Source organism: Pezoporus flaviventris, unplaced genomic scaffold (genome assembly GCF_033815535.1).
Source record: "Pezoporus flaviventris isolate CSIRO_AGI_PZ_B2104156 unplaced genomic scaffold, CSIRO_AGI_Pfla_v1 ptg000041l, whole genome shotgun sequence".
NCBI lineage: Eukaryota > Metazoa > Chordata > Aves > Psittaciformes > Psittacidae > Pezoporus > Pezoporus flaviventris.
The window spans coordinates 1497845-1516510 of record NW_026892589.1 but is presented as its reverse complement, the minus strand read 5'-3'; the positions used below and the strand labels follow the sequence as shown (position 1 = coordinate 1516510).

Sequence of the window (18666 nt, the reverse complement as noted above, 5' to 3'; positions counted from 1 at the left end):
GTGCAAGATGCCTTTGTTGTCTAGAACAGAAGCATGTGTCTGAACACTGGGCTATAAACTGCTGCTTAAAGCCTTGGACACACGAGGACCAGAAGTTTAAACTGTGGCAATGCCTTTTGGATGAAACCATGGAAACTTCTTAGATGCTTTTTCACAGGGGTTCTAGAAGTTGGCATCCATCAGGTCAAAACATGCTGCTCTGTCCTTGGCAGAGCCTCCTCCTGGTCCCTCCTAAGAGTGCCGTCATCCCTGCCCAGAGTGTGGAGTTCTGTACCCATCCCTTGCCTTCCTTCTTGTCACCACTGCATCAGAGGAAACCATTAACTATAGCTGTCCATACAAGGATCAGAAATGTTTAGGAAAATGAGGCCTCAGTAATGTCAAATCTTAAGGTTTTCAGCTGTTATTTTTGCCCTGATTACAGCTGTTGACTTAAGTATGCTCTACAATTTTTCTTCCCACTACAAATCAAACCCTTCCTAACGTGTGATGGGTTTTATATCCACTAAGATGAGCTGTCACGTTCAGGTGCTCTGCCAGGCACTGTTCTGAAATGTTCTTTGCCCTTTCCGTTTCCATGAGAAGTCCTGCAAGGCTTTAACCAGCCTTGTGGCTGTGCTCTGTGGGGTGTGCACACAGGTGAGCATCATCTCCAAGCATCTGTGTCCTGTGTGGATGGAGGAATGGGTTTCTTTAATGACAGACAAGATCTGCCCTTGTTTTCAGGGGAGAGCTTTATGATTCCCTCTCCTGTCCACATGCTGGTTTCCATGATCCAGGTGGTTTTGAGCAAGATGAAGCTCCTCCTCGCCCCTGCCTGGCCAAGAGAGGTCTCATTCAGGGTCTTCCCTGGCAGTCACTGAGGACTTAACCTGTCTTATCCCCTCTCCTGTTCATATAGACCTGGGAATTCATCTCTGTCCTAATTTCATCGTGCAGCATTTCAGAACCCAGAGGCATTAGGTGAAGAAGCAGTAAAGATAAGTAATGAGGCCAGTGCTGAAGGGAATCAGGAGGAATAAAGGGATTCCCACAGGTCTCAAACCATCTTAGCAAATGGAACCAAAGCGAATGAGGACCTTTACATCTGTCCTTTCATTTCTGCAGGGTTTCCAGGTGCTAGTGGAGACGGAGTGGCTGGATTTTGGCCACAAGTTTGCAGATCGCTGTGGCCATGGTGAGAACTCGGATGACCTGAATGAGCGCTGCCCAGTGTTTTTACAGTGGCTGGACTGCGTCCATCAGCTCCAGAGGCAGTTCCCTTGCTCTTTCGAGTTTAACGAAGCATTCCTTGTGAGTTGTGGCTTGAGAGATTGCTGTTTTATAGACTGCTGCTAAACCAGTACCCACTGCTGACATACTGCAGAGCCCCAAGGGGTTTCTGATGTTCCCTTCTAGCTGTGATACGCTGCAGCCTGATAAAGGTAGTGGGAAAACTGCCCAGATACAATAGACAAAAGTACTTGTATACTTCACGGGACCTGAGGTCTGTTCGCTCTTAAAACAGAAGCAGGACCCTTAAGGACTTCTTTTACACTTGAAAGAAAGAAATAGATGATATGAATTTAATAGCCTCACCTAAGAGGTGCTGAAATAACTCCAGTATAATGCCTCCATGCAGCATAAACAAAAAGTCATGGTTACTGGCAATATAAACTTCCCCCTACTTAGGTCTTGTTTTGACTTGAAGGTTCCTTCTCTAAAACTGACCTGCCCCTTACCTTTCCATTCGTTTTTTTTCTGTTTCTTTGCTGAAAATGTGTGGGATGTGAGCTGTGTTTGTTTGCTTTTCAAGTGGACACCCCTCCTAATAGGGATTTGCGTGGGATGCTCAAAATGAGTTCTGAAGGCTGGAAGTCAGATCCCTGGGAAAGTGACAGTCACAGACTGTAGGGCTAAAACTCTAAGAGTAGAAGTCTCTAGGAAGTGTCTGATCCACTAAGAGGTTTAAAGCACGTTCCTGTGCTTGTGGCTGACTTGCATTACCACTTGCCAGCTCAGCCATGTAAGTGGGTACATGTACAGTCCTGGCTGAGCTCAGCTGGGGAAATGAGATACAAGGGTGGTAACTGGCTCCACGGCACACTGCTAATCTGCAGTACCCCAACTACTCTGGCCTTTTCAGAGTAAACCCCTAATTGAATACAGCACTGAAGTACTTGTCTTCATTTAAACATCTGAATAATCCCATGCAAGTCATTTATATGCTTGAAGTTAAGTCCATGCTGAGTTATTTTGTTAGACACGGTGAATAACGATCAGAATTTCTGTGCTGCAGCAATGTGTTGTAACAGAGGGATCACGGTTCTCTCCTCTGCCTATCCTGCAGCGCTAGGGGAGTGAATCAGCACAGAATAGGCTTGATTATGAATAAATACTGTCTTTCTGTTCTATATTTCTTCTTGCATTTTTTTTTTTGGTCATGATTTGAAAAGATTCTGCTCTGCTTGAACTCTTTTGCCATTAATTTATAAGGAGTTTATGCAAAAATGCAGGTGTGTGTGTGTGTGTCTGCCCTTCTGAACAGGGTGGATTCCCTGCAAAGGAAGGATTTGTTGATTCTTAAGCCTGACTCAGTTCTTTCATGAAGCTGGTATCTTCTGCCCTGTGACAATGTCTGTGTTGGTCTGTGCAGGTGAAGTTGGTGCAGCACACCTACTCTTGCCTCTTTGGTACATTCCTGTGCAACAATGCGAAAGAGAGAGGAGAGAAACACACTCAGGAACGGACCTGTTCTGTCTGGTCTTTGCTGCGGGCAGCAAACAAAGCCTTCAAAAACCTGCTCTACTCCTCCCAGTCAGACTCTGTATGTATCCTTCATTCCCCACCTTGCAGGGAGCATCCCTTTAGGGGCTTCCAAGTACAGTGCTTTAAGAAGTGGGTATCATAGAATCAGAGACTGGTTTGGGTTGGAAGGGACCTTAAAGCTCCTCCAGCTGCAACCCCTGCCACGGGCAGGGACACCTTCCACTAGAGCAGCTTGCTCCAAGCCCCTGTGTCCAACCTGGCCTTGAACACTGCCAGGGATGGGGCAGCCACAGCTTCTCTGGGCACCCTGTGCCAGCGCCTCAGCACCCTCACAGGGAAGAGCTTCTGCCTAAGAGCTCATCTCAGTCTCCCCTCTGGCAGGTTAAAGCCATTCCCCTTGGCCTGTCCCTCCAGGCCCTTGGCCAAAGCCCCTCTCCAGGTTTGGTGTTGACCCCTGTAGGTACTTTAAAAAACCACCCAAGCTTATAGCAATGGGACATACTAATGGCTCAACTCTTATCATGAATACCGTGTATAGGTGTGCTCAGCTCTCCTCATCAGTGTTCTCCTTCGAACACTCTGCCCACTGTGATGTTTCAAGTCTTCCATTGCTGGTGTTTAAGGAGTGTCAAATGCAACCTCAGAAATTTCTCTATGCTGGGAATACATTTTTTGTCACTAAACATTTTGCCTCATTTTCTGTAACAGAAAACATTTCACTGTTTGACAAGCAGAGGACTGAGCTCTGCCGGAGGAGTGTCATAAAGTTATTTTTTAAGACACTGTGTCTGTATTCATCTTGAATCTAAACAGGAAGAGTAACTCTGATTATTCAGTGTATCTTTGTTTCTCTTAACACTTGGATGTTTTCAGTGTGGTCCTTCCATAGCAATGCCTCACAGTTTTCTTTAGTGTATGTGATGGAAGGTCATGTAAGGTATGGAGGGATGCACTGTGGTGGGCATGTGGCAGTCATCAAACATCATCATGATGAGGACAGCAAAGGTTTTTATAAACATCTAAACCCATTTTGCTTATAAAAGTATCAGGTATCATAAACCTAACTGTATGGCCTGTGCAGTAGTTTTGCATATGATGGATGTGGCTTTTGGGTTGTTCCTTCAAGTAGCTGAAAGCATGAAACACTGCAGATAAATACAGCTTGTGAGGACTTTTAAAGCTGTGGATGCATCCAAGTTTTCCCTGAAAACACCAGCAGAGGCTGTGGGGACAGGCAGTACTGTCCCTGGCTGCCCTCACGTGCTGTGTCCTGCAGTACAGGTGTAGTCTCAGTGCCTTGGCTGTTCTCAGTAGGCCCTGTGCTGTACTGAGCCAGTTGTGATAACCTGCAGTATGTGGGGGGCTTTTATCTTGTATTCATCTTTTCATGGTTTTACTTCAGTCTTTAAAAGTCTTTTCAGTCTCTCTCATGTAGCCATGTCTGTAAACCCATAGCTGTTCACAAGCAGCAACCACCAAACCAAGCCACCCCACAGCCCTCGCTTTCTCTGCCATTGCCTGCCTTTCTGCAGGGAAGTTGCCTGGGGAAAGAGTGGAATTGATAGAGTGACCCGAGGTGGTTGTACACTGAAGGAGAAAGCATATTCCACAGGCACAGAATCCCTTTTAAGAGCAAGCAAGTCAGGAGTATTTCTGCATGTACTTACTTTTTACCATACCAGTGCCTCTGCTGATGACAGGGTTACTTTGAACTGGAGCCTGTAGAGGGAGGTTCTTAGTTCAGCTCTCGTGGGACAGGGTATAACACAAAGTACAAGGCAGTCTCTGCACTAACAATGGGGCCACTGAATTCTCCAGCAGTTGGAATTGTGCAGAGGCATCATTAAGGTGTAGATTCACACAGAGCACACTGCAGTAACTCATTCAGGAGAAGCTGAAAGCCAGCATTGTTCTGCCTCAGCCTCTGTCTCTGAAAGAAGAGATAATCACATATCCAGGTGGAGCTGGTTGCAAATGCCAGAGCTGCTCGTTGGCCTTCAGAATTACCTGGAGACCTGGCAAAGCCTCCCAGCTGCAAACCCAAACGGGCACCTGCCGCCTTTGTCAGACTTGAACCCTCCCCTGTGTTCTGGGAGCAGGGAGCAGTTTGCCATTTCTGATCCTTGTGTGTTCCCCCCTCTCAGGTGCTGTATCCAGTGTGCCATGTGCGGAACTTAATGCTCTGGAGTGCTGTTTACCTGCCGTGCTCTTCCCCCTCTACACCCACTGAGGACACCTGTGCCCCGTACCCTGTTCCAGGCTCTAGCCCTGAAGATCAGCCTCTGGGCAGGTGAGCCTAGAGCCCAGAAATCCCATCCTGTAAAGTAAGATCAACAGAGAATATTGTGGGATATAAAAAGGAGAATACTTGTGGTGGGAGGGAACTGTTTTTCACAGGCTTATTTGTGGGACCTACCCACAAGCAGTCTGTCGTTGCTTGAGTTATGAAAGCCGTTATGTTTCAGAGGTGATAGCATACCACAGAGAAGATTAGCAAATAGAATTAAGCTCTGGGTATTGCATAGCCATGTAGAATTCCTTATATCCTTGTGGGATATAAGCTTTTCATTTGATGGTCTTCAATTTGAGTTCTTTTTCTGTTGCATAACTATTCTTCTGGGGTTTTGAACAACGATTCTGAGCGAATGTTGCTTAGGAGATGGGACCAGACTGTAACTGTGCATTGTGGGAAGGAGATTATTCTGGGAATGTTTGAAGTCTGATGGAACATCTTTTCCTGATGGCAAACAAAGTACTGAAGCAGCTCTGCACTACAGATGGTCAAAATGTGCTCCTACTGCATACTTCACAGAAGGCCATTAGTTAGCAGATTGTTACTGTCCTAATTGGCGGTGGGTGGGGTGGGTGGTATTAAACTGCAGTAGCTAAGCATTGAAAACACTGACTTTGGGTTGTGATTATCTGTGCTTTCCCAGGTTACCAAAGACAAGATCCTTTGACAATCTGACCACGGCCTGTGACAGCAGCGTGCCTCCAAGCAATCGACGCAGTAGCGACCCCAGCCTCAATGAGAAGTGGCAGGAGCACCGCCGGTCCCTGGAGCTGAGCAGCCTCAGTAACCCTGGGGATGACCCTTTCGATGGGGACAGCCTCAGTAAACAGGGCAGGGCTCCAGTGGGAGCAGAGCTCTCTGTGGCAGCTGGTGTGGCAGAGGGACAGATGGAGAACATCTTGCAAGAGGCCACTAAAGATGACGTTGGTCTGGAGGAGCACTCGAGGGGGAGCCTGGAGACAGTAGGTAAAGGGGATGAAATTGCCCCGGATAAGGAGAAGAGAACTGAAAACGTACATGGGTATGTTGGTGACCTCTGTGGAAAGGCTGAGATGGATAAAGGTATTGTAATGAACAATCCAACTCTCAATCCACATCCAGCTTCACAAGGTGCTTCTGAGCTTAAAGGACAACAGGATGAGCATCCTGATCTCAGTAACGCTATCCAGAAGGTACCTCAGGTGAAAGGACTACAGGCTGTAACTTTGGAGGGCTTTGTAAGTAGAGACACTCAAAAGAATACGGAGGAGGAAGGTATTAGCAAACTTGAAGGAGAAGCAGAGAGCCTGTACAGTGCGGAGCAGGCCAGCCTTCCGTTACCTCTCACAATCCCACACGAGGCAAGGACATCCAACATTGAAAGTTCTACAGAAACCTTAACAGAGAACGAAGCAAAGCAGGAGCTCGTTCTGAAGGGTCCTTGCCACATACCTCCCCTGGGCAACAGCAGTGCTGAGGAACTGTCTCGAACTCTTGAAAACAGGCCAGAGGGGGAGAACACGCTAGAGCTTCAGAAACTGGGAACAAAAGTACATAGGACTTCTGGTAGCAGCAACACTCACATCCCGATGCCTTCCCCTTGTGCCTTGCCTTTAGCCGAACGTAAAGATGAGATTGTGTGTAACGGGGAGCTGGAGACTGAGAACAAGATGACAGAGAAACCCACGGGGTTTGGGATGCCCCCGAAATACCACGCCACGAACGGACACTGTGTGAATGGAGAGGACGGGCGGATCAAAGCCTCCCTGAGCAGGCAGGTCTCCGCAGCCAGCTGCAGTTCTGCACAGTTCCACTTGAGGAACCTGCACCAGAAATGGGTGTTTGGTCACCTTGGTAAGCAGCAGGCAGCCAGCAGCCCAGACCAACCTGCCAGAAGTCACCTGGACGACGATGGGATGCCTGTCTACACTGATGTCATCCAGCAGCGCCTGCGCCAGATAGAAACTGGCCACCAGCAAGAAGTGGAGACCTTGAAGAAGCAAGTGCAAGAGCTGAAAAGCCGGTTGGAGAGCCAGTTCCTGAATAGCTCCTTACGTCTCAATGGTGATTATGGAGACGAAGTGGTAAGTGAAATGGTAGTTGGGCCACTGCTGGCAACAGTGGGCTAGTCAGGCATGTTCTGGACCTCACCAGCTTGTCAGCTCTTGGGTTGCTGGGCAGGTGGTGATATTTTGGCCGTGCAAGCTTTATAAAACACTTCAGGTCATTTTGAGGAGGGCAGACAACTGACTGGGTACATGGCAAATGGCAGTTAAGGATGACTAGTAGTTTCGCTGTATTTTAGTTTGACCCTAAATGCCCCAAAGGCTTATTTCAGGATGGGTGTTTCACTCACACATACCTGGACATCTTCATTTGCCTTAAAAACCCCACAAACATATGAAAACTGTGGTTTAAATATGTGGGCAAAGACATTTTTCTATGAATGTGGATGTGGGATTTATAGGAGAGTGGTGTAGACTGAGCTCTGAGTGCTTTGCACACTCAGGGTAAGAAAGATGCAGCAGTAGGCTGCACTGTTGGCTCAGAACAGTGAAGTTCAAGGCTCATTGACTGCAATAAATTGAGAGCTTTTGCAACAGCCTTATGTCAGGGCTTCTGTAATGATTTTAAGGGAGCTTTTAAACTCATTGTGTTCTTACTGGGAAGAGTTTAGTCATAAAACAGAGATTGAAGTTTGAGGCATGATTCAAATCCAGGACTAATCACGGATTTCCATAGCGATGAAATCACCTCTGCAGATGTGGTTGCAAAAGAAACCTTAAAATCAGAGGTGAAATGAGTCATTATTCCAAGGTCAGGATCTCAAGAGCTGACAAGTGTTCTCTGCATCTCCAAGTGGCTTGGGTAGATTTTTAAGTTGCTTCTTCCCTACCTGTTTTTTACCTCATTTCTCCTCTTTTGACTAATAAAAGTCAAAAGGTTTGGGGTTTGGATGCATTGGCCTGGAATTCCTGAGGTTGACGTAACATCATCAAAAGTTTCCTTCTTCCTACATGCACATTATAATGTGGTTTATATGCCTGCAAAATTGAAGAGAAAATAAACTTACAGGAGGTTTGCAGCTTCTGTTTAGTTTCCTGTTGTCTGGAAGGGGCAGAGAGGCTTTATAGACCCAGGTACATCTGTTGTGAGAATACTCGGTGCCTCTTGGCTGTTCACTTCTGGGCATCCATTTCAGCTCGGTGTCATCGCAGCTGCCTGTGGCTTCTGTCACTGGCGAAAGCTTGGATTCCTTGGAGGAATTTGGTGCTTTAATGATAACTCTCCCCATTTTGAAGGGCTGTCACAAAGTGCAGCATGGGGCTGGAGCGGGGAGCGTGCTGTGCTCGAGAAAATACACCAGTTTTGAGAATCTGAGCTCTTCCCAGCTTGGGGGTAAAAGGTTTCCTTCTGGAGCTCCAGAGAGTCGCATTCCTCATGCACTAAAAGGCATTCACTCAAGATTTCTTGCTATTTTTAATGTATATTAAGGGCTGGCTGAGTTTTAGGTCAGTTCCAAACAACTCTACCTGGATGAACTGTATTAAGGAAGTATTATTCCCCCTAAAACTGTATATGGAATATATATGGCTCAAATTCAGAGTTTCCCCTGTGGGATTGGCTTGTATTTTGCAGGAGTTTTGCTGACAAAGGGATCTATGTATTGCTGGTGTTAGCTTTGAAAGTGAAACAGCCTTGGAAAGGAAACATTGGAGCCACAGATAGCAGCTGTTTTGGTTCATCACCCAAAGTGTGGCTAACCCAGCAGAAGAAAAGATCCCAGATTCGTTCTGCCTCACATCACCCTGTCATCAGAGGGTCCAAAACTGAGGTCCTGGGGGACTTTTTGCTTGGTGGTTTGGGTTTTTTTGCAATTCACTGTAGGTAGGGGTCCAGTTATGGCACTCACCCTTGCAGTGCAACCGTAGCCTGCTCTTTCTCAGCAGGAGGTAGCCTTTCCACTCCTCCCTATGTCCAGTTTTATTTGTATGGAATTAGGGATAGGGGATGGTTCTGTTCAGCTGTGTTTGTTTGCCAACAGACTTCTATACCCGACTCGGAAAGCAATCTGGATCAGAACTGCTTGTCTCGCTGCAGCACAGAGATTTTCTCTGAAGCCAGCTGGGAGCAGGTGGATAAACAGGACACAGAGGTACAGACTAAATCCCTGTAAATCGCTCATTCTTCCCATAGGATGGGGATATCCATAACTCAAAACTCTCCTTCAGCCTTTGGTCATGTGCCACTTCTTGTGAGCTCTCTTCCTTGCGCTTCACTGGCGTCTCGTGCTTCAGCCACTGGTACCTGTGCCTATGAGCCCTCTGCCTTCTGCGTGGACCCCTGAGAGGCTGTGGAAGGGATGGTTAGCTCAAAGAGCCTTAGGTGGACACATGCTTGGTGAATATTCTTGGCTGGATACATCTAAAGCCCAGGAAAACCCCAGGGAATTGGACTTCATGGCATCATTTCTGTTTGAGGGGAATCTAGCGTTCTCTTCTCAGGGTTCCTGTCGCCTGTCTCCAGTTGTTGCAAACACTGGATTTGTGCTCTCAAAATAGAACAAGCACCTCCCCGTGGTGCTTTGCTTTGAATTTGGGAGCGCAGATGAGATGGGTTTGTTTCTAATTGCCCTCTCCTTGATACGTTTGGCTTGGGTTCCTTGCAGGTGACGCGATGGCTCCCAGACCACCTCGCTGCGCACTGCTACGGCTGTGACAGCACCTTCTGGCTCGCCAGCAGGAAGCACCACTGCAGGTAACCTGTGCCTCCACAGAGCATGGGAGGGAGGCCACGGCTTGGCTTTCCCTCTCCTTTTAAACCCCGTAGCTCCGTTGTCAGGGGTGGATGTCACACTGGGGGGTTTAGAGGAGGGCTGTGCACGCTCCTGAAGAGCCGAGTGCACTGGAGGAACTAAACAGTCTCTCCTCTCTATTCCAGTTCTGTGAGGAATATATATTGAAAAAGCCAGGTATCTGCTCCACCCCAGCCTAAACAGACCCTGCCTTTTGTCCTCAGGCTGGACCTGGAGGCAGGTGCCTTTTTAGCCTTTTAAGAAGTGTAAATGGTAAAAAATAGTGGTGTGTCATCTTGGCATTCAGGAATGCGGTACTGCAAACGGGTGAATAGCAGCATCTTCCCGTTGCTGGTTGCAAACCTGCTGCTTTCCTTCTCTAACCATTCTCCCCTTTTCATTAAATGGCTCATGCAGAGAATCTGGAAAGGACACCTTTGTGAACTAAGCTTTCTGGATTATTCTTTGCCACACGTATTGTCAGCAGAGGCTACAACCGCTAGTGCAGCAGGGGCTCAGGGGAAGACAGTGGCAGAGGTTGCTCGATGAGGTCATACTCCAGTTAAAGACAGGGAATCTCAGGTTTCTATTTCATACAGTTCCTCCTCCTGATTTCTGGGCAGGAGAAAGCTAACACAAGACCCATCATGTAAATGAATGGCAGTTATCCCATTTTGATGCTTCATTGCTTTTTGAAGTGCAGAGAATTATAAGCATCTTTCTTCAGTTGTGTCTGTTTTATGTATTGCTCCATTTAGTCTTGTAAAGACAAAGCCAGGGGAGAATGAAAAGTTGTTGAAGGGCTTTGATTATTTTTTGTGTGTCCACAGTGTTTGAGCAAATTTCCGTGTCTTGAGGCTTCAGATGAGAAATAGAATTGCCAAGCCTGCAGTTGTACACATCCAGAGGGGTGTATGAGAGTTCAGGTGGTGTTTTCCTGTGGCCTTCTAGCACTGTGGGGTGCAAAGTGTGCCCATCAGCGCTGTGTCCCTAGCCCATCACACTGGGCGTCCCCATTTCCATGTCCTAGGCCTGGGCTCTGGAGAGCTCCTGGAGTGTGAACACAGGACACCCCAACACCAGTTAAAACTGACTCAGGCTTTCCAGTTTGATTGCAAATTGCCCTTTGACTTGGTTTCTTCAGCTTTCATATGGTGACCAGGCTGTCCACGTGAGCTCTGGTCATTTACAGCAGAGACCAGTAAGGAATGGCAACCAGGAAGAACACCAAGTGTTCCCATAGTACCCGTGCTCACACCCCCAGTGCTCAGTGGCAGTCTGCTCCACAGCTGACCCGAGGCTGAAAATGAGTTGAAACCCACACAGCGCAGGCCTTGAGCAGGATGAAAACATCCCACTTCCTTCACTGCCCCCGTTTGCTGCTTTCCCTCGTTCCCCTCTGAGCTCTTTCTCCCCTCCTTGCAGGGACATTGAAGGTGTTGATCAGATCTGGTGAGCATTTACAACAGCCTCTGTCTGTTCTCTGTCTGCCTTTTCTTGGTAACATCTCTGAACTAACTCAGGCTTTCCCACTCTTTGGTTTTCACTTGCCTAGAAATCACTAGAAACAAGTTGGGGGGGGGGAGCAGCACAATCTGGTGGCTGTTTAGATCCACATAACCAGGCCTCTCTCTTCACAGAAGGCACCTAGGACTTGGCTTTTGGTAGCTTAAATGGGGGTGTGGATCTCACACTAACATTGCCAGTAAATTGTGTGTTTCAGTAACAAGGAATGCTTCACTTCTAACTGAGAAGAGCCTGTCTTTCAAGTGTAGCCATTACACAGTTTTGATTCTTTCCCTTTTCTGCCTTATTTTTGGGAGAGGTCCATGAGTTATTCAACAATATTAATAACACTGCAGCATGTTGGCAAAAAATCTGCTACTTCTTTTAGAAGGGCTGAAAATACTGTGGTGGTAACAGGGAATGCAGAGCTGGTAGAGGGTTAGTATCACCAAGATTGGATAATCACAGAACCAGAGCCTGGTTTGGGTTGGAAGGGACCTTAAAGCTCCTCCAGCTCCAACTCCTGCCACGGGCAGGGACCCCTTCCACTAGAGCAGCTTGCTCCAAGCCCCTGTGTCCAACCTGGCCTTGAACACTGCCAGGGATGGGGCAGCCACAGCTTCTCTGGGCACCCTGTGCCAGTCTGTGGCTCAGTAGGAAGAGGAGGTGTGGGCAGCACGATTCCAGCCACCTTCCTCAGATGAGCAGGGTGGCTTTTCCAGCATGGGCTTTTAACATCTCTTTGTAATCTCTTGAGCAAAGCAGAGGGACCACCAGCACAGAAAGCAGGAGTTGTTCGGAGTGTTCTGAAGCTCGAGGGAGAACAGCTACCCTTACCTGTCACAGAAGGGTAAACCAACAAAAACCCCTGAGCATATGTTAGGAAGCTGGTGACCTGCAACAAACACGTACTTGTCTTAATCCCTTGGGTTCCTTTTTGACCTCATCCATCAGCAGGGAGCTTCTGCTGGATCCCCTTTGAGCAGCAGAGATGGGGGCTGTGGAACGGCTTCGCCGTGTAACACCTCACTCACTGTGAGCCTGTTCTCACTGTGCTGGGGTTTCTGATAGAGGTTTCTAACAGGGTCTGGGAGAAGACTTCAGCACCACTGCAGGAAGGCCGGGGCTGTTGTCAGGGTTACAGCTTTGAGACCAGGAGCCCTGCGTGGAGCCCAGAAAATGAGCCCACTGAAGTGACAAATGGGGTTTCTCTGCCGCCTCTTTCTCCATCAGTGACCAGCATCTGGAAATCTTGTCTCTTTGGCAGTGAAGCGTTAGTCCAAGCTGCTGGGTGTAGGCAGAATTCTCTGTCAGTCTCGTGGCAGCAGCAATCTTTCCTAGCACAAAACCCTGGTGGCAAAGAGTGAACGGATGGGGTGTCAGGCACGGAGGTGAACCTGACAATTCAGGTCTCTCGGTGCTCTTCTGAAGTCCTTGTGGAGGACAGGACCCTCAGGTTAGTGTGAGCAGCAGCGGGTTTGAGGGGGGCTGCAAGAAGAGCAGGGAACTAACCCGAGGTTTCAGTTCCACCCCTGCCTCCTGTGAGCTGCATGCTCTGGCTCACACCTGACAGGAATGTGTATGAGCACCCTGCTGTGCTGCTGAGCATGACAAACCTGCCTGCCCAGCTCTGCCTCTGCATGATCCTCGGGACTCACTTTACCTTGTGTGGGGAGTGCTGGGAATGCTGCAATAGGGACCGAGCTGCTGGGGCATTGGAGGATTGCATCAGCCCAAATTGTGGGGCTGGTTTCATTTCGTGGCCCATGCTTCAACTCCCAGCAGTGTGCTTGAGAGAAACAGAAGGAAACATCTCTGTGCTGGTACTCACCAGCTTTTAGAAGAGGAAAGGAGCCAAGGCTCCCACCTCCTCCCAGGACATTCTGTCTCTAACACAAGGCTGGGTCAGGGATGTGAGCAGGCCCAGGGCACCCCACTCCACATATCCTTATGGGGGGGAGCCCCTTGGTTGCTTTGCTTTAGCCATGTGCCCCCGAGGTGCAGTGCGGTGATGAGCATCATCGTGCCCAAGCTCCTCTGCAGGCCATAGGAGAGAACTCACCCTGGTTTCAGGGAGGAGTGGGTTCCCTCCAGTTTCATAGCAGCACAGAATCCCAGCCCTTTTGGGGTTGGAAGGGACCTTAAAGCTCCTCCAGCTCCAACCCCTGTCACGGGCAGGGACACCTTCCACTAGAGCAGCTTGCTCCAAGCCCCTGTGTCCAACCTGGCCTTGAACACTGCCAGGGATGGGGCAGCCACAGCTTCTCTGGGCACCCTGTGCCAGCGCCTCAGCACCCTCACAGGGAAGAGCTTCTGCCTCAGAGCTCAGCTCAGTCTCCCCTTTGTCAGCTGAGTTTGATCTCAGCGGTGCCCAGGGGAGCTGTGGCTCTAGAGATGCTCCATGAGCTTTGTGCTCCCTCCTGGTGTCCTTCCCTAGAGCTCCACTCCAGCTGCAGCAGTGAGGAGCACAGGGTGCAGCTGCTCGTGGGGTGGCTTCTCACCCCAGCCCGTGCTTGGGAAGGAGCTGCTGCAGCCTCTGGGCTGACCACATCACAACCCAGCAGAAGGGAACAGCAGCAGTTACAGCTCGGGGACCGTTCTCCAGCTGCCTCTAATCTTCTCTTTTCCATTTCTCCTCCCTTCCTGATGCAAGGAACTGTGGAAACGTGTTCTGCTCCAGCTGCTGTAACCAGAAGGTGCCCGTGCCCAGTCAGCAGCTCTTCGAGCCCAGCAGAGTCTGCAAATCCTGCTACAGCAGCTTGCACCCCAGCAGCTCCAGCCTTGACCTCGAACTGGATAAACCCATCACTGCCACCTCAAACTAAAGTTCCAGCCTTGAAGCAGCGCGGAGCAGCCGTGCCCATTCCCCCCCCGACAGCCAGGCAGGAGGATTCCCAGTGGGCTGCGGCTGGGAGGACGAGGGAGCCACGTGTGCACGTGGGAGGTTGGGGCCTGGGACAGTGCTCAGCAGGACAGACCTCGAGGACGTGCCGCTGGATTGTGGGATTCTCCTTTTCCAGCTCCCCCCCTTTTCCTTTCTGTCCTATTTGTGTGTATGTGTCTACGCGCGTGCGTGTGTGTGTATATATAATAATATATATATGTTTGTTTGCTGGAAGGTTGTGGCAGTGGGATGGGAGCTGGCTCACAACCAGCTTTCCCCTTTGTATTTAACTGTCCCACTGCAGAACTGTTGCAGACAGACAATTTGGGGTGGGGTGGGGGGAAGGAGAAGAGGGGAATGAATCCAGCCAGTGTGCGGAGCGTGAATTCCTGTAGCGTCAGTGCTAGCGCTTTCAATCACTCCTGTTACTTCCAAACAAGGAACTGCTGTTTGGGAACCTGTTGCTGCTAGAAGAAATGGGAATCTCTTTCCCAAGAGAGCACTCTCCCTCTCTGTTCTTAGAGTGGGCTTAGTTACCCTCAATCAGTTGCAGAGCTCTGCTTGCACACGCACCGGGGTGCTTTGTTGCCGCGGCTCGGAGCGGGAGCGCCCGGATCGCGCTGGCAAAGGGAAGCACGTGCTTGTTGGGAGAAGGGGTTGGCGTGGCTGTGATGGGCTTTCCTCTGGTGCCTCTGAAGCTCTGCCAATGCAATCCATTACTGAAACCCAAGCGGGGAGTAGGAGACCTCCGAGTCCCCCCCTGCCCCGGCTGTGGGGGGGTTACTGGGTGTGGAGCTGCTCCGGGGCAGGGCTCTGGTCCTGGCTCACACCGGCACCACCGTGCTCTGATCCGGAGCCGGGTCCGAGGCTGTCCCCAGAGGAGCAGAGCAGCGGTGAGGCAGCGCCCTGGTGCTCGTCTCCTCCTTTGCAATCTGTATCCAATAGACTCCAGATAGGGAAAAACCCGCCTGAGGGTTTACAAAGCCTGGAAATACAGCATGGATTCCCCTCCTCCCTTCTGCCCCAGGCCAAGTCACTTTTCAAGTCACCTCAGTGAAGTGTGAATCTCCTGACTATCCCTTTCTAAATGAGTGTGGGGAGCTCCTCCTGTTCCCTTTGGATAGAGCCTGCGTAGTGCAATCTGGCAAGGAAGAAGCGTAGATCCTGCTTCGCAGTGTGCTGCCTGGACACAGTTCCAGCTTCTCGTGGTACTCTCAAGAATCCTGCTGGAGTATTTGGGAGTGCTAGATACAAAAGCTCAGAAGCCTTGGGAAGGGAGCGCTTGGAATGTCGGAATCCCATAATCCACAGCAAATATCGCACAGAGAAAACCATCTCAGAGTATCCGTTAGGTCTGATGGGGAATGTCGGGGTGTTCCAGAGCTTGCCCCTTCGGTGAGCGTCGTTGCGCTGCTGCCGTGCAAGCTGGAGATGCACAGGACGAGCAGGGCAGCCTGCATCCACGTGGGAAGGGGCTCCGGTGAGGAAGCACCTTGGGCTCTCCCCTAGCATGGGTCTGAAACGTGGCTCAGCCCATCAGGAGGGCAGAGCACGGGTAAAGACGGGTTCTGCAGGCGCGTGGAGCTGGAGGTGTTTGTTCCTGAGCCAGCCCAGGGCCGGGCAGTGGCTCCGAGTGCAGCGCGGGGGGGATGCTTTGAGGTCTGCCTCTGGGAGCCGTGGGGTGGCTTTGGGGTGAAAGCAGGTTGTGCAGTTCTAATGCCAGGTGCCAAGAGGTTCCGATACGGGTGCGGGTCTGCGATGTACAGTGTGAATAAATGCTTGCAGCTCTTTAGTCCTTTTTTGATGGATGAAGCACTTTTTTTATGACTATTATTTTTCTTTGTATGTAAAGGAGGCCCCGGAGCTGTACAGAGCCCCCGCTCCTCCCGCCAGGAAAGTGCTCCTCTATTTTTCATTTTTGTCAAAGCCAGAAGTAAATACTTTAGACTTGTTAAATATATAAATAAAAGTGAATAAAGTTTAGCCTTTTGCATGGCAGCCGTCGCTGACCCCTTCCTCCTTTCTTACCGTTCTTCCCTGCCCTTGCCAGGAGCTGGTGTGAGGTTCGCAGAACCACCAAGGCCTTTGCGCGAGGAGGCTGCAGCTCTCCCGGTGCTCCCTTTCCCGTTGGGTGTCTTGGTGCAGGTGTCCCAGGGATGGGAAAAGCCCCAAGCCCGGGTGCCAGCAGCACAGCCCAAGGTGGGAGCTGCGCGAGGGCCTTGTCTTCCTCAGCACCTGCTCTTTCCTTTTCCCCTTGGCAACCGTCTCGTTCCAAAGCGCTGATCTGAAGCCATGGGCCGGAATGCGGGAGCAGTCGGGATCAGCAGGGAGCAAACCTGCTCTCGGTGACCTTCGGAGCAGGGAGCTCCAGGTCTCCCTTCCCCTCACCACACGGGAGCTGGTCAGAGCCTCGCAGCCCCTTTTGCCTTTCTCTGTGCTGAACGGTGGAGCTGCAGCTGGTGGGGACCAAACCAGGCTCAGGTTTAATAACTTCTGATCTCTTCCCAGACGGTGGAAAACTGCTCCTCGTCCTGCAGTCCCCACAGGAGAGGGGATGCTCCTGCTTGGCCACACGTGCTCCATCGCCCCGGCTCCCCCCACCGCTTCCCTCTTGTCTCACCGAGAGGATTTGCTCCCAGGTCTCTGGCAGCTGTGAGTTGCTTTGGGCCGGGCCTGCTCCGAGCACGCATGAGCCACAATCCCTTTATAATCCCACGGGGTTTATTTAACCCGTTAAACCTGTAGGTGCTGGGCAGAGCTGTGGGCGCAGCTGAGCTCCCCTTTCCCCCTGCAGGGACAAAAAGCAGGTCTGATGTTTTGCACTGTTAAGAACATGCCGAGGAACCGCAGGGTTTGATTTTCCTGTCGCTCCTTTCACACCCGAGTTACCCTCAGTCTCTCTGGTGCAGTGGCTGGATCTGTTGTGTCCCCACCGGTACTCCCAGCGCCGGACAGGGCGCTGCTGGTGGTGAGCTCTGCTGGGGGAGCTCATGGCCTGGGGATCAGCTCTTCAGGTGAACCTCCTTCCGCTCTGGCACAGCCCTCAAACAGCAGCAGAGCCTCGGAGGAGAGCGCTGCTGTCGGCTCAGTGTGCGGTGTCCCTGCATGTCCTTGCATGGAGGTGGATGGACGGAGTCTCACACGCAGAATCCCAGCCTGGTTTGGGTTGGAAGGGACCTTGCAGCTCCTCCAGCTCCAACCCCTGCCACGGGCAGGGACCCCTTCCACTAGAGCAGCTTGCTCCAAGCCCCTGTGTCCAACCTGGCCTTGGACACTGCCAGCGATGGGGCAGTGTTTGTGCACCCGCAGCCATTAGCAGAACCAGCTTCATTGCAGGGGTGAGCACCCGTGGTGTAGGGTGGAAACCAACAGCTCTTGGGTGGGGAAGGGAAGGGGGTGTCAGGAACCGCTCCTCTGCCCCAGAGGGGCTGTTGGGGGGGGGAATGGAGCTGCATTTGGAGGGGGTTTGAGCCCTTGGGAGGCTGCAAAGGACAAAAGCCCTGTGCAGGGAAGCTGATCCCGAGCTCCCTTGGCAGGGGGTGCGGATGTTCCGTGCTCGGTCTGTAACCATCCCCTGACAGGGCCCTCGTCACCCAGTGTGAGCCTTTGGGGCAGCCGGGTCCAGGCTGAGCTGGGAGGCGCTGGGCTGTACCTGAAGGAGCCGCTCAGCAGTGCCAAGGGGAGGCCGGAGCTTCCATGTGTGCTGGGGAGCAGGATCCCCTCTGCCTGGACACAGCCCTTAGGGCTGCCCTCAGGCACTTCCATCGCAGGCTCCTGTGCTCCATGGAGATCCCTGCTGTGCTTAAAGAGTAAAAGCAGTGCCTGGGGCTGGTCTGGAGCATGAGGAAGGTGAGAGGTGCCTGGGCCCAGAGCAGGGCCGAGGAGGAGCCCGGGGATACTGAGCAGTCCTGCTCGGGTGCTCTGTTACAGAGGGGCTCCACCAGCGCCGGGTGCAGAGGGAGAAGCATCACCTTGCACCCCAGCACCCGTCCGTGCTGCTGCCCCTGCACCCCATGGGCACAGTGGGGAGCAGTTACTCCAGGCAGAGCAGTAACAACCACATCCTTCCCTTGGCACTCACAGCACCGGCACCAGCTCAGGTCGTTGCATTTGGGGATTTCAGATCACCCCATTCCTCAGACTTTCACCTCTTCAAATGCTGCCCAAGTTTTATCCTGCTGTTTAACACCCACCTGTTTAAGGCAGTTTCCCCTAGTCCCACTGCTCAGTGAGCTCTCTGCAGTGGCAGCATCTGCTTGTGCTTTACCGGGGGTTCAGGTGTATCCAGATGACAGCTGGAGCCTTGGTTAATGATTTCAAGCACATTGAATCTTCCAAACCCGGGGAGCAGGAGCTGTTCAGCAGCAGCACGAAGCGTTAGGCCCTGGTGCTTGTTGGTACCAGCGTTTATTCTGCTGCAGCCTCAGAGTGAGTATTCACATCTTCATAAAGCTGTCATTT

At 51.0% G+C, this 18666-nt stretch overlaps 1 protein-coding gene across 6 annotated transcripts in view; it reads left to right on the top strand.

Annotated features, from left to right (window-relative positions):
- MTMR3 (myotubularin related protein 3) overlaps window positions 1-14439 on the top strand; it is a 74800-nt gene extending 60361 nt beyond the window's left edge. For 3 of the 6 annotated variants that reach the window (XM_061465732.1, XM_061465733.1, XM_061465734.1), the window contains 8 exons: window positions 1108-1293; window positions 2636-2806; window positions 4893-5038; window positions 5685-7104; window positions 9066-9176; window positions 9690-9778; window positions 11241-11267; window positions 13975-14439. In XM_061465732.1, the coding sequence (XP_061321716.1) occupies window positions 1108-1293; window positions 2636-2806; window positions 4893-5038; window positions 5685-7104; window positions 9066-9176; window positions 9690-9778; window positions 11241-11267; window positions 13975-14146 (2322 nt within the window). In that variant the 3' untranslated portion in view covers window positions 14147-14439. The remainder of the gene's footprint in view (window positions 1-1107; window positions 1294-2635; window positions 2807-4892; window positions 5039-5684; window positions 7105-9065; window positions 9177-9689; window positions 9779-11240; window positions 11268-13974) is intronic. The other 3 variants (XM_061465736.1, XM_061465735.1, XM_061465737.1) reach the window with 3 other exon arrangements.
- The last annotated feature ends 4227 nt before the right edge of the window (window positions 14440-18666 follow it).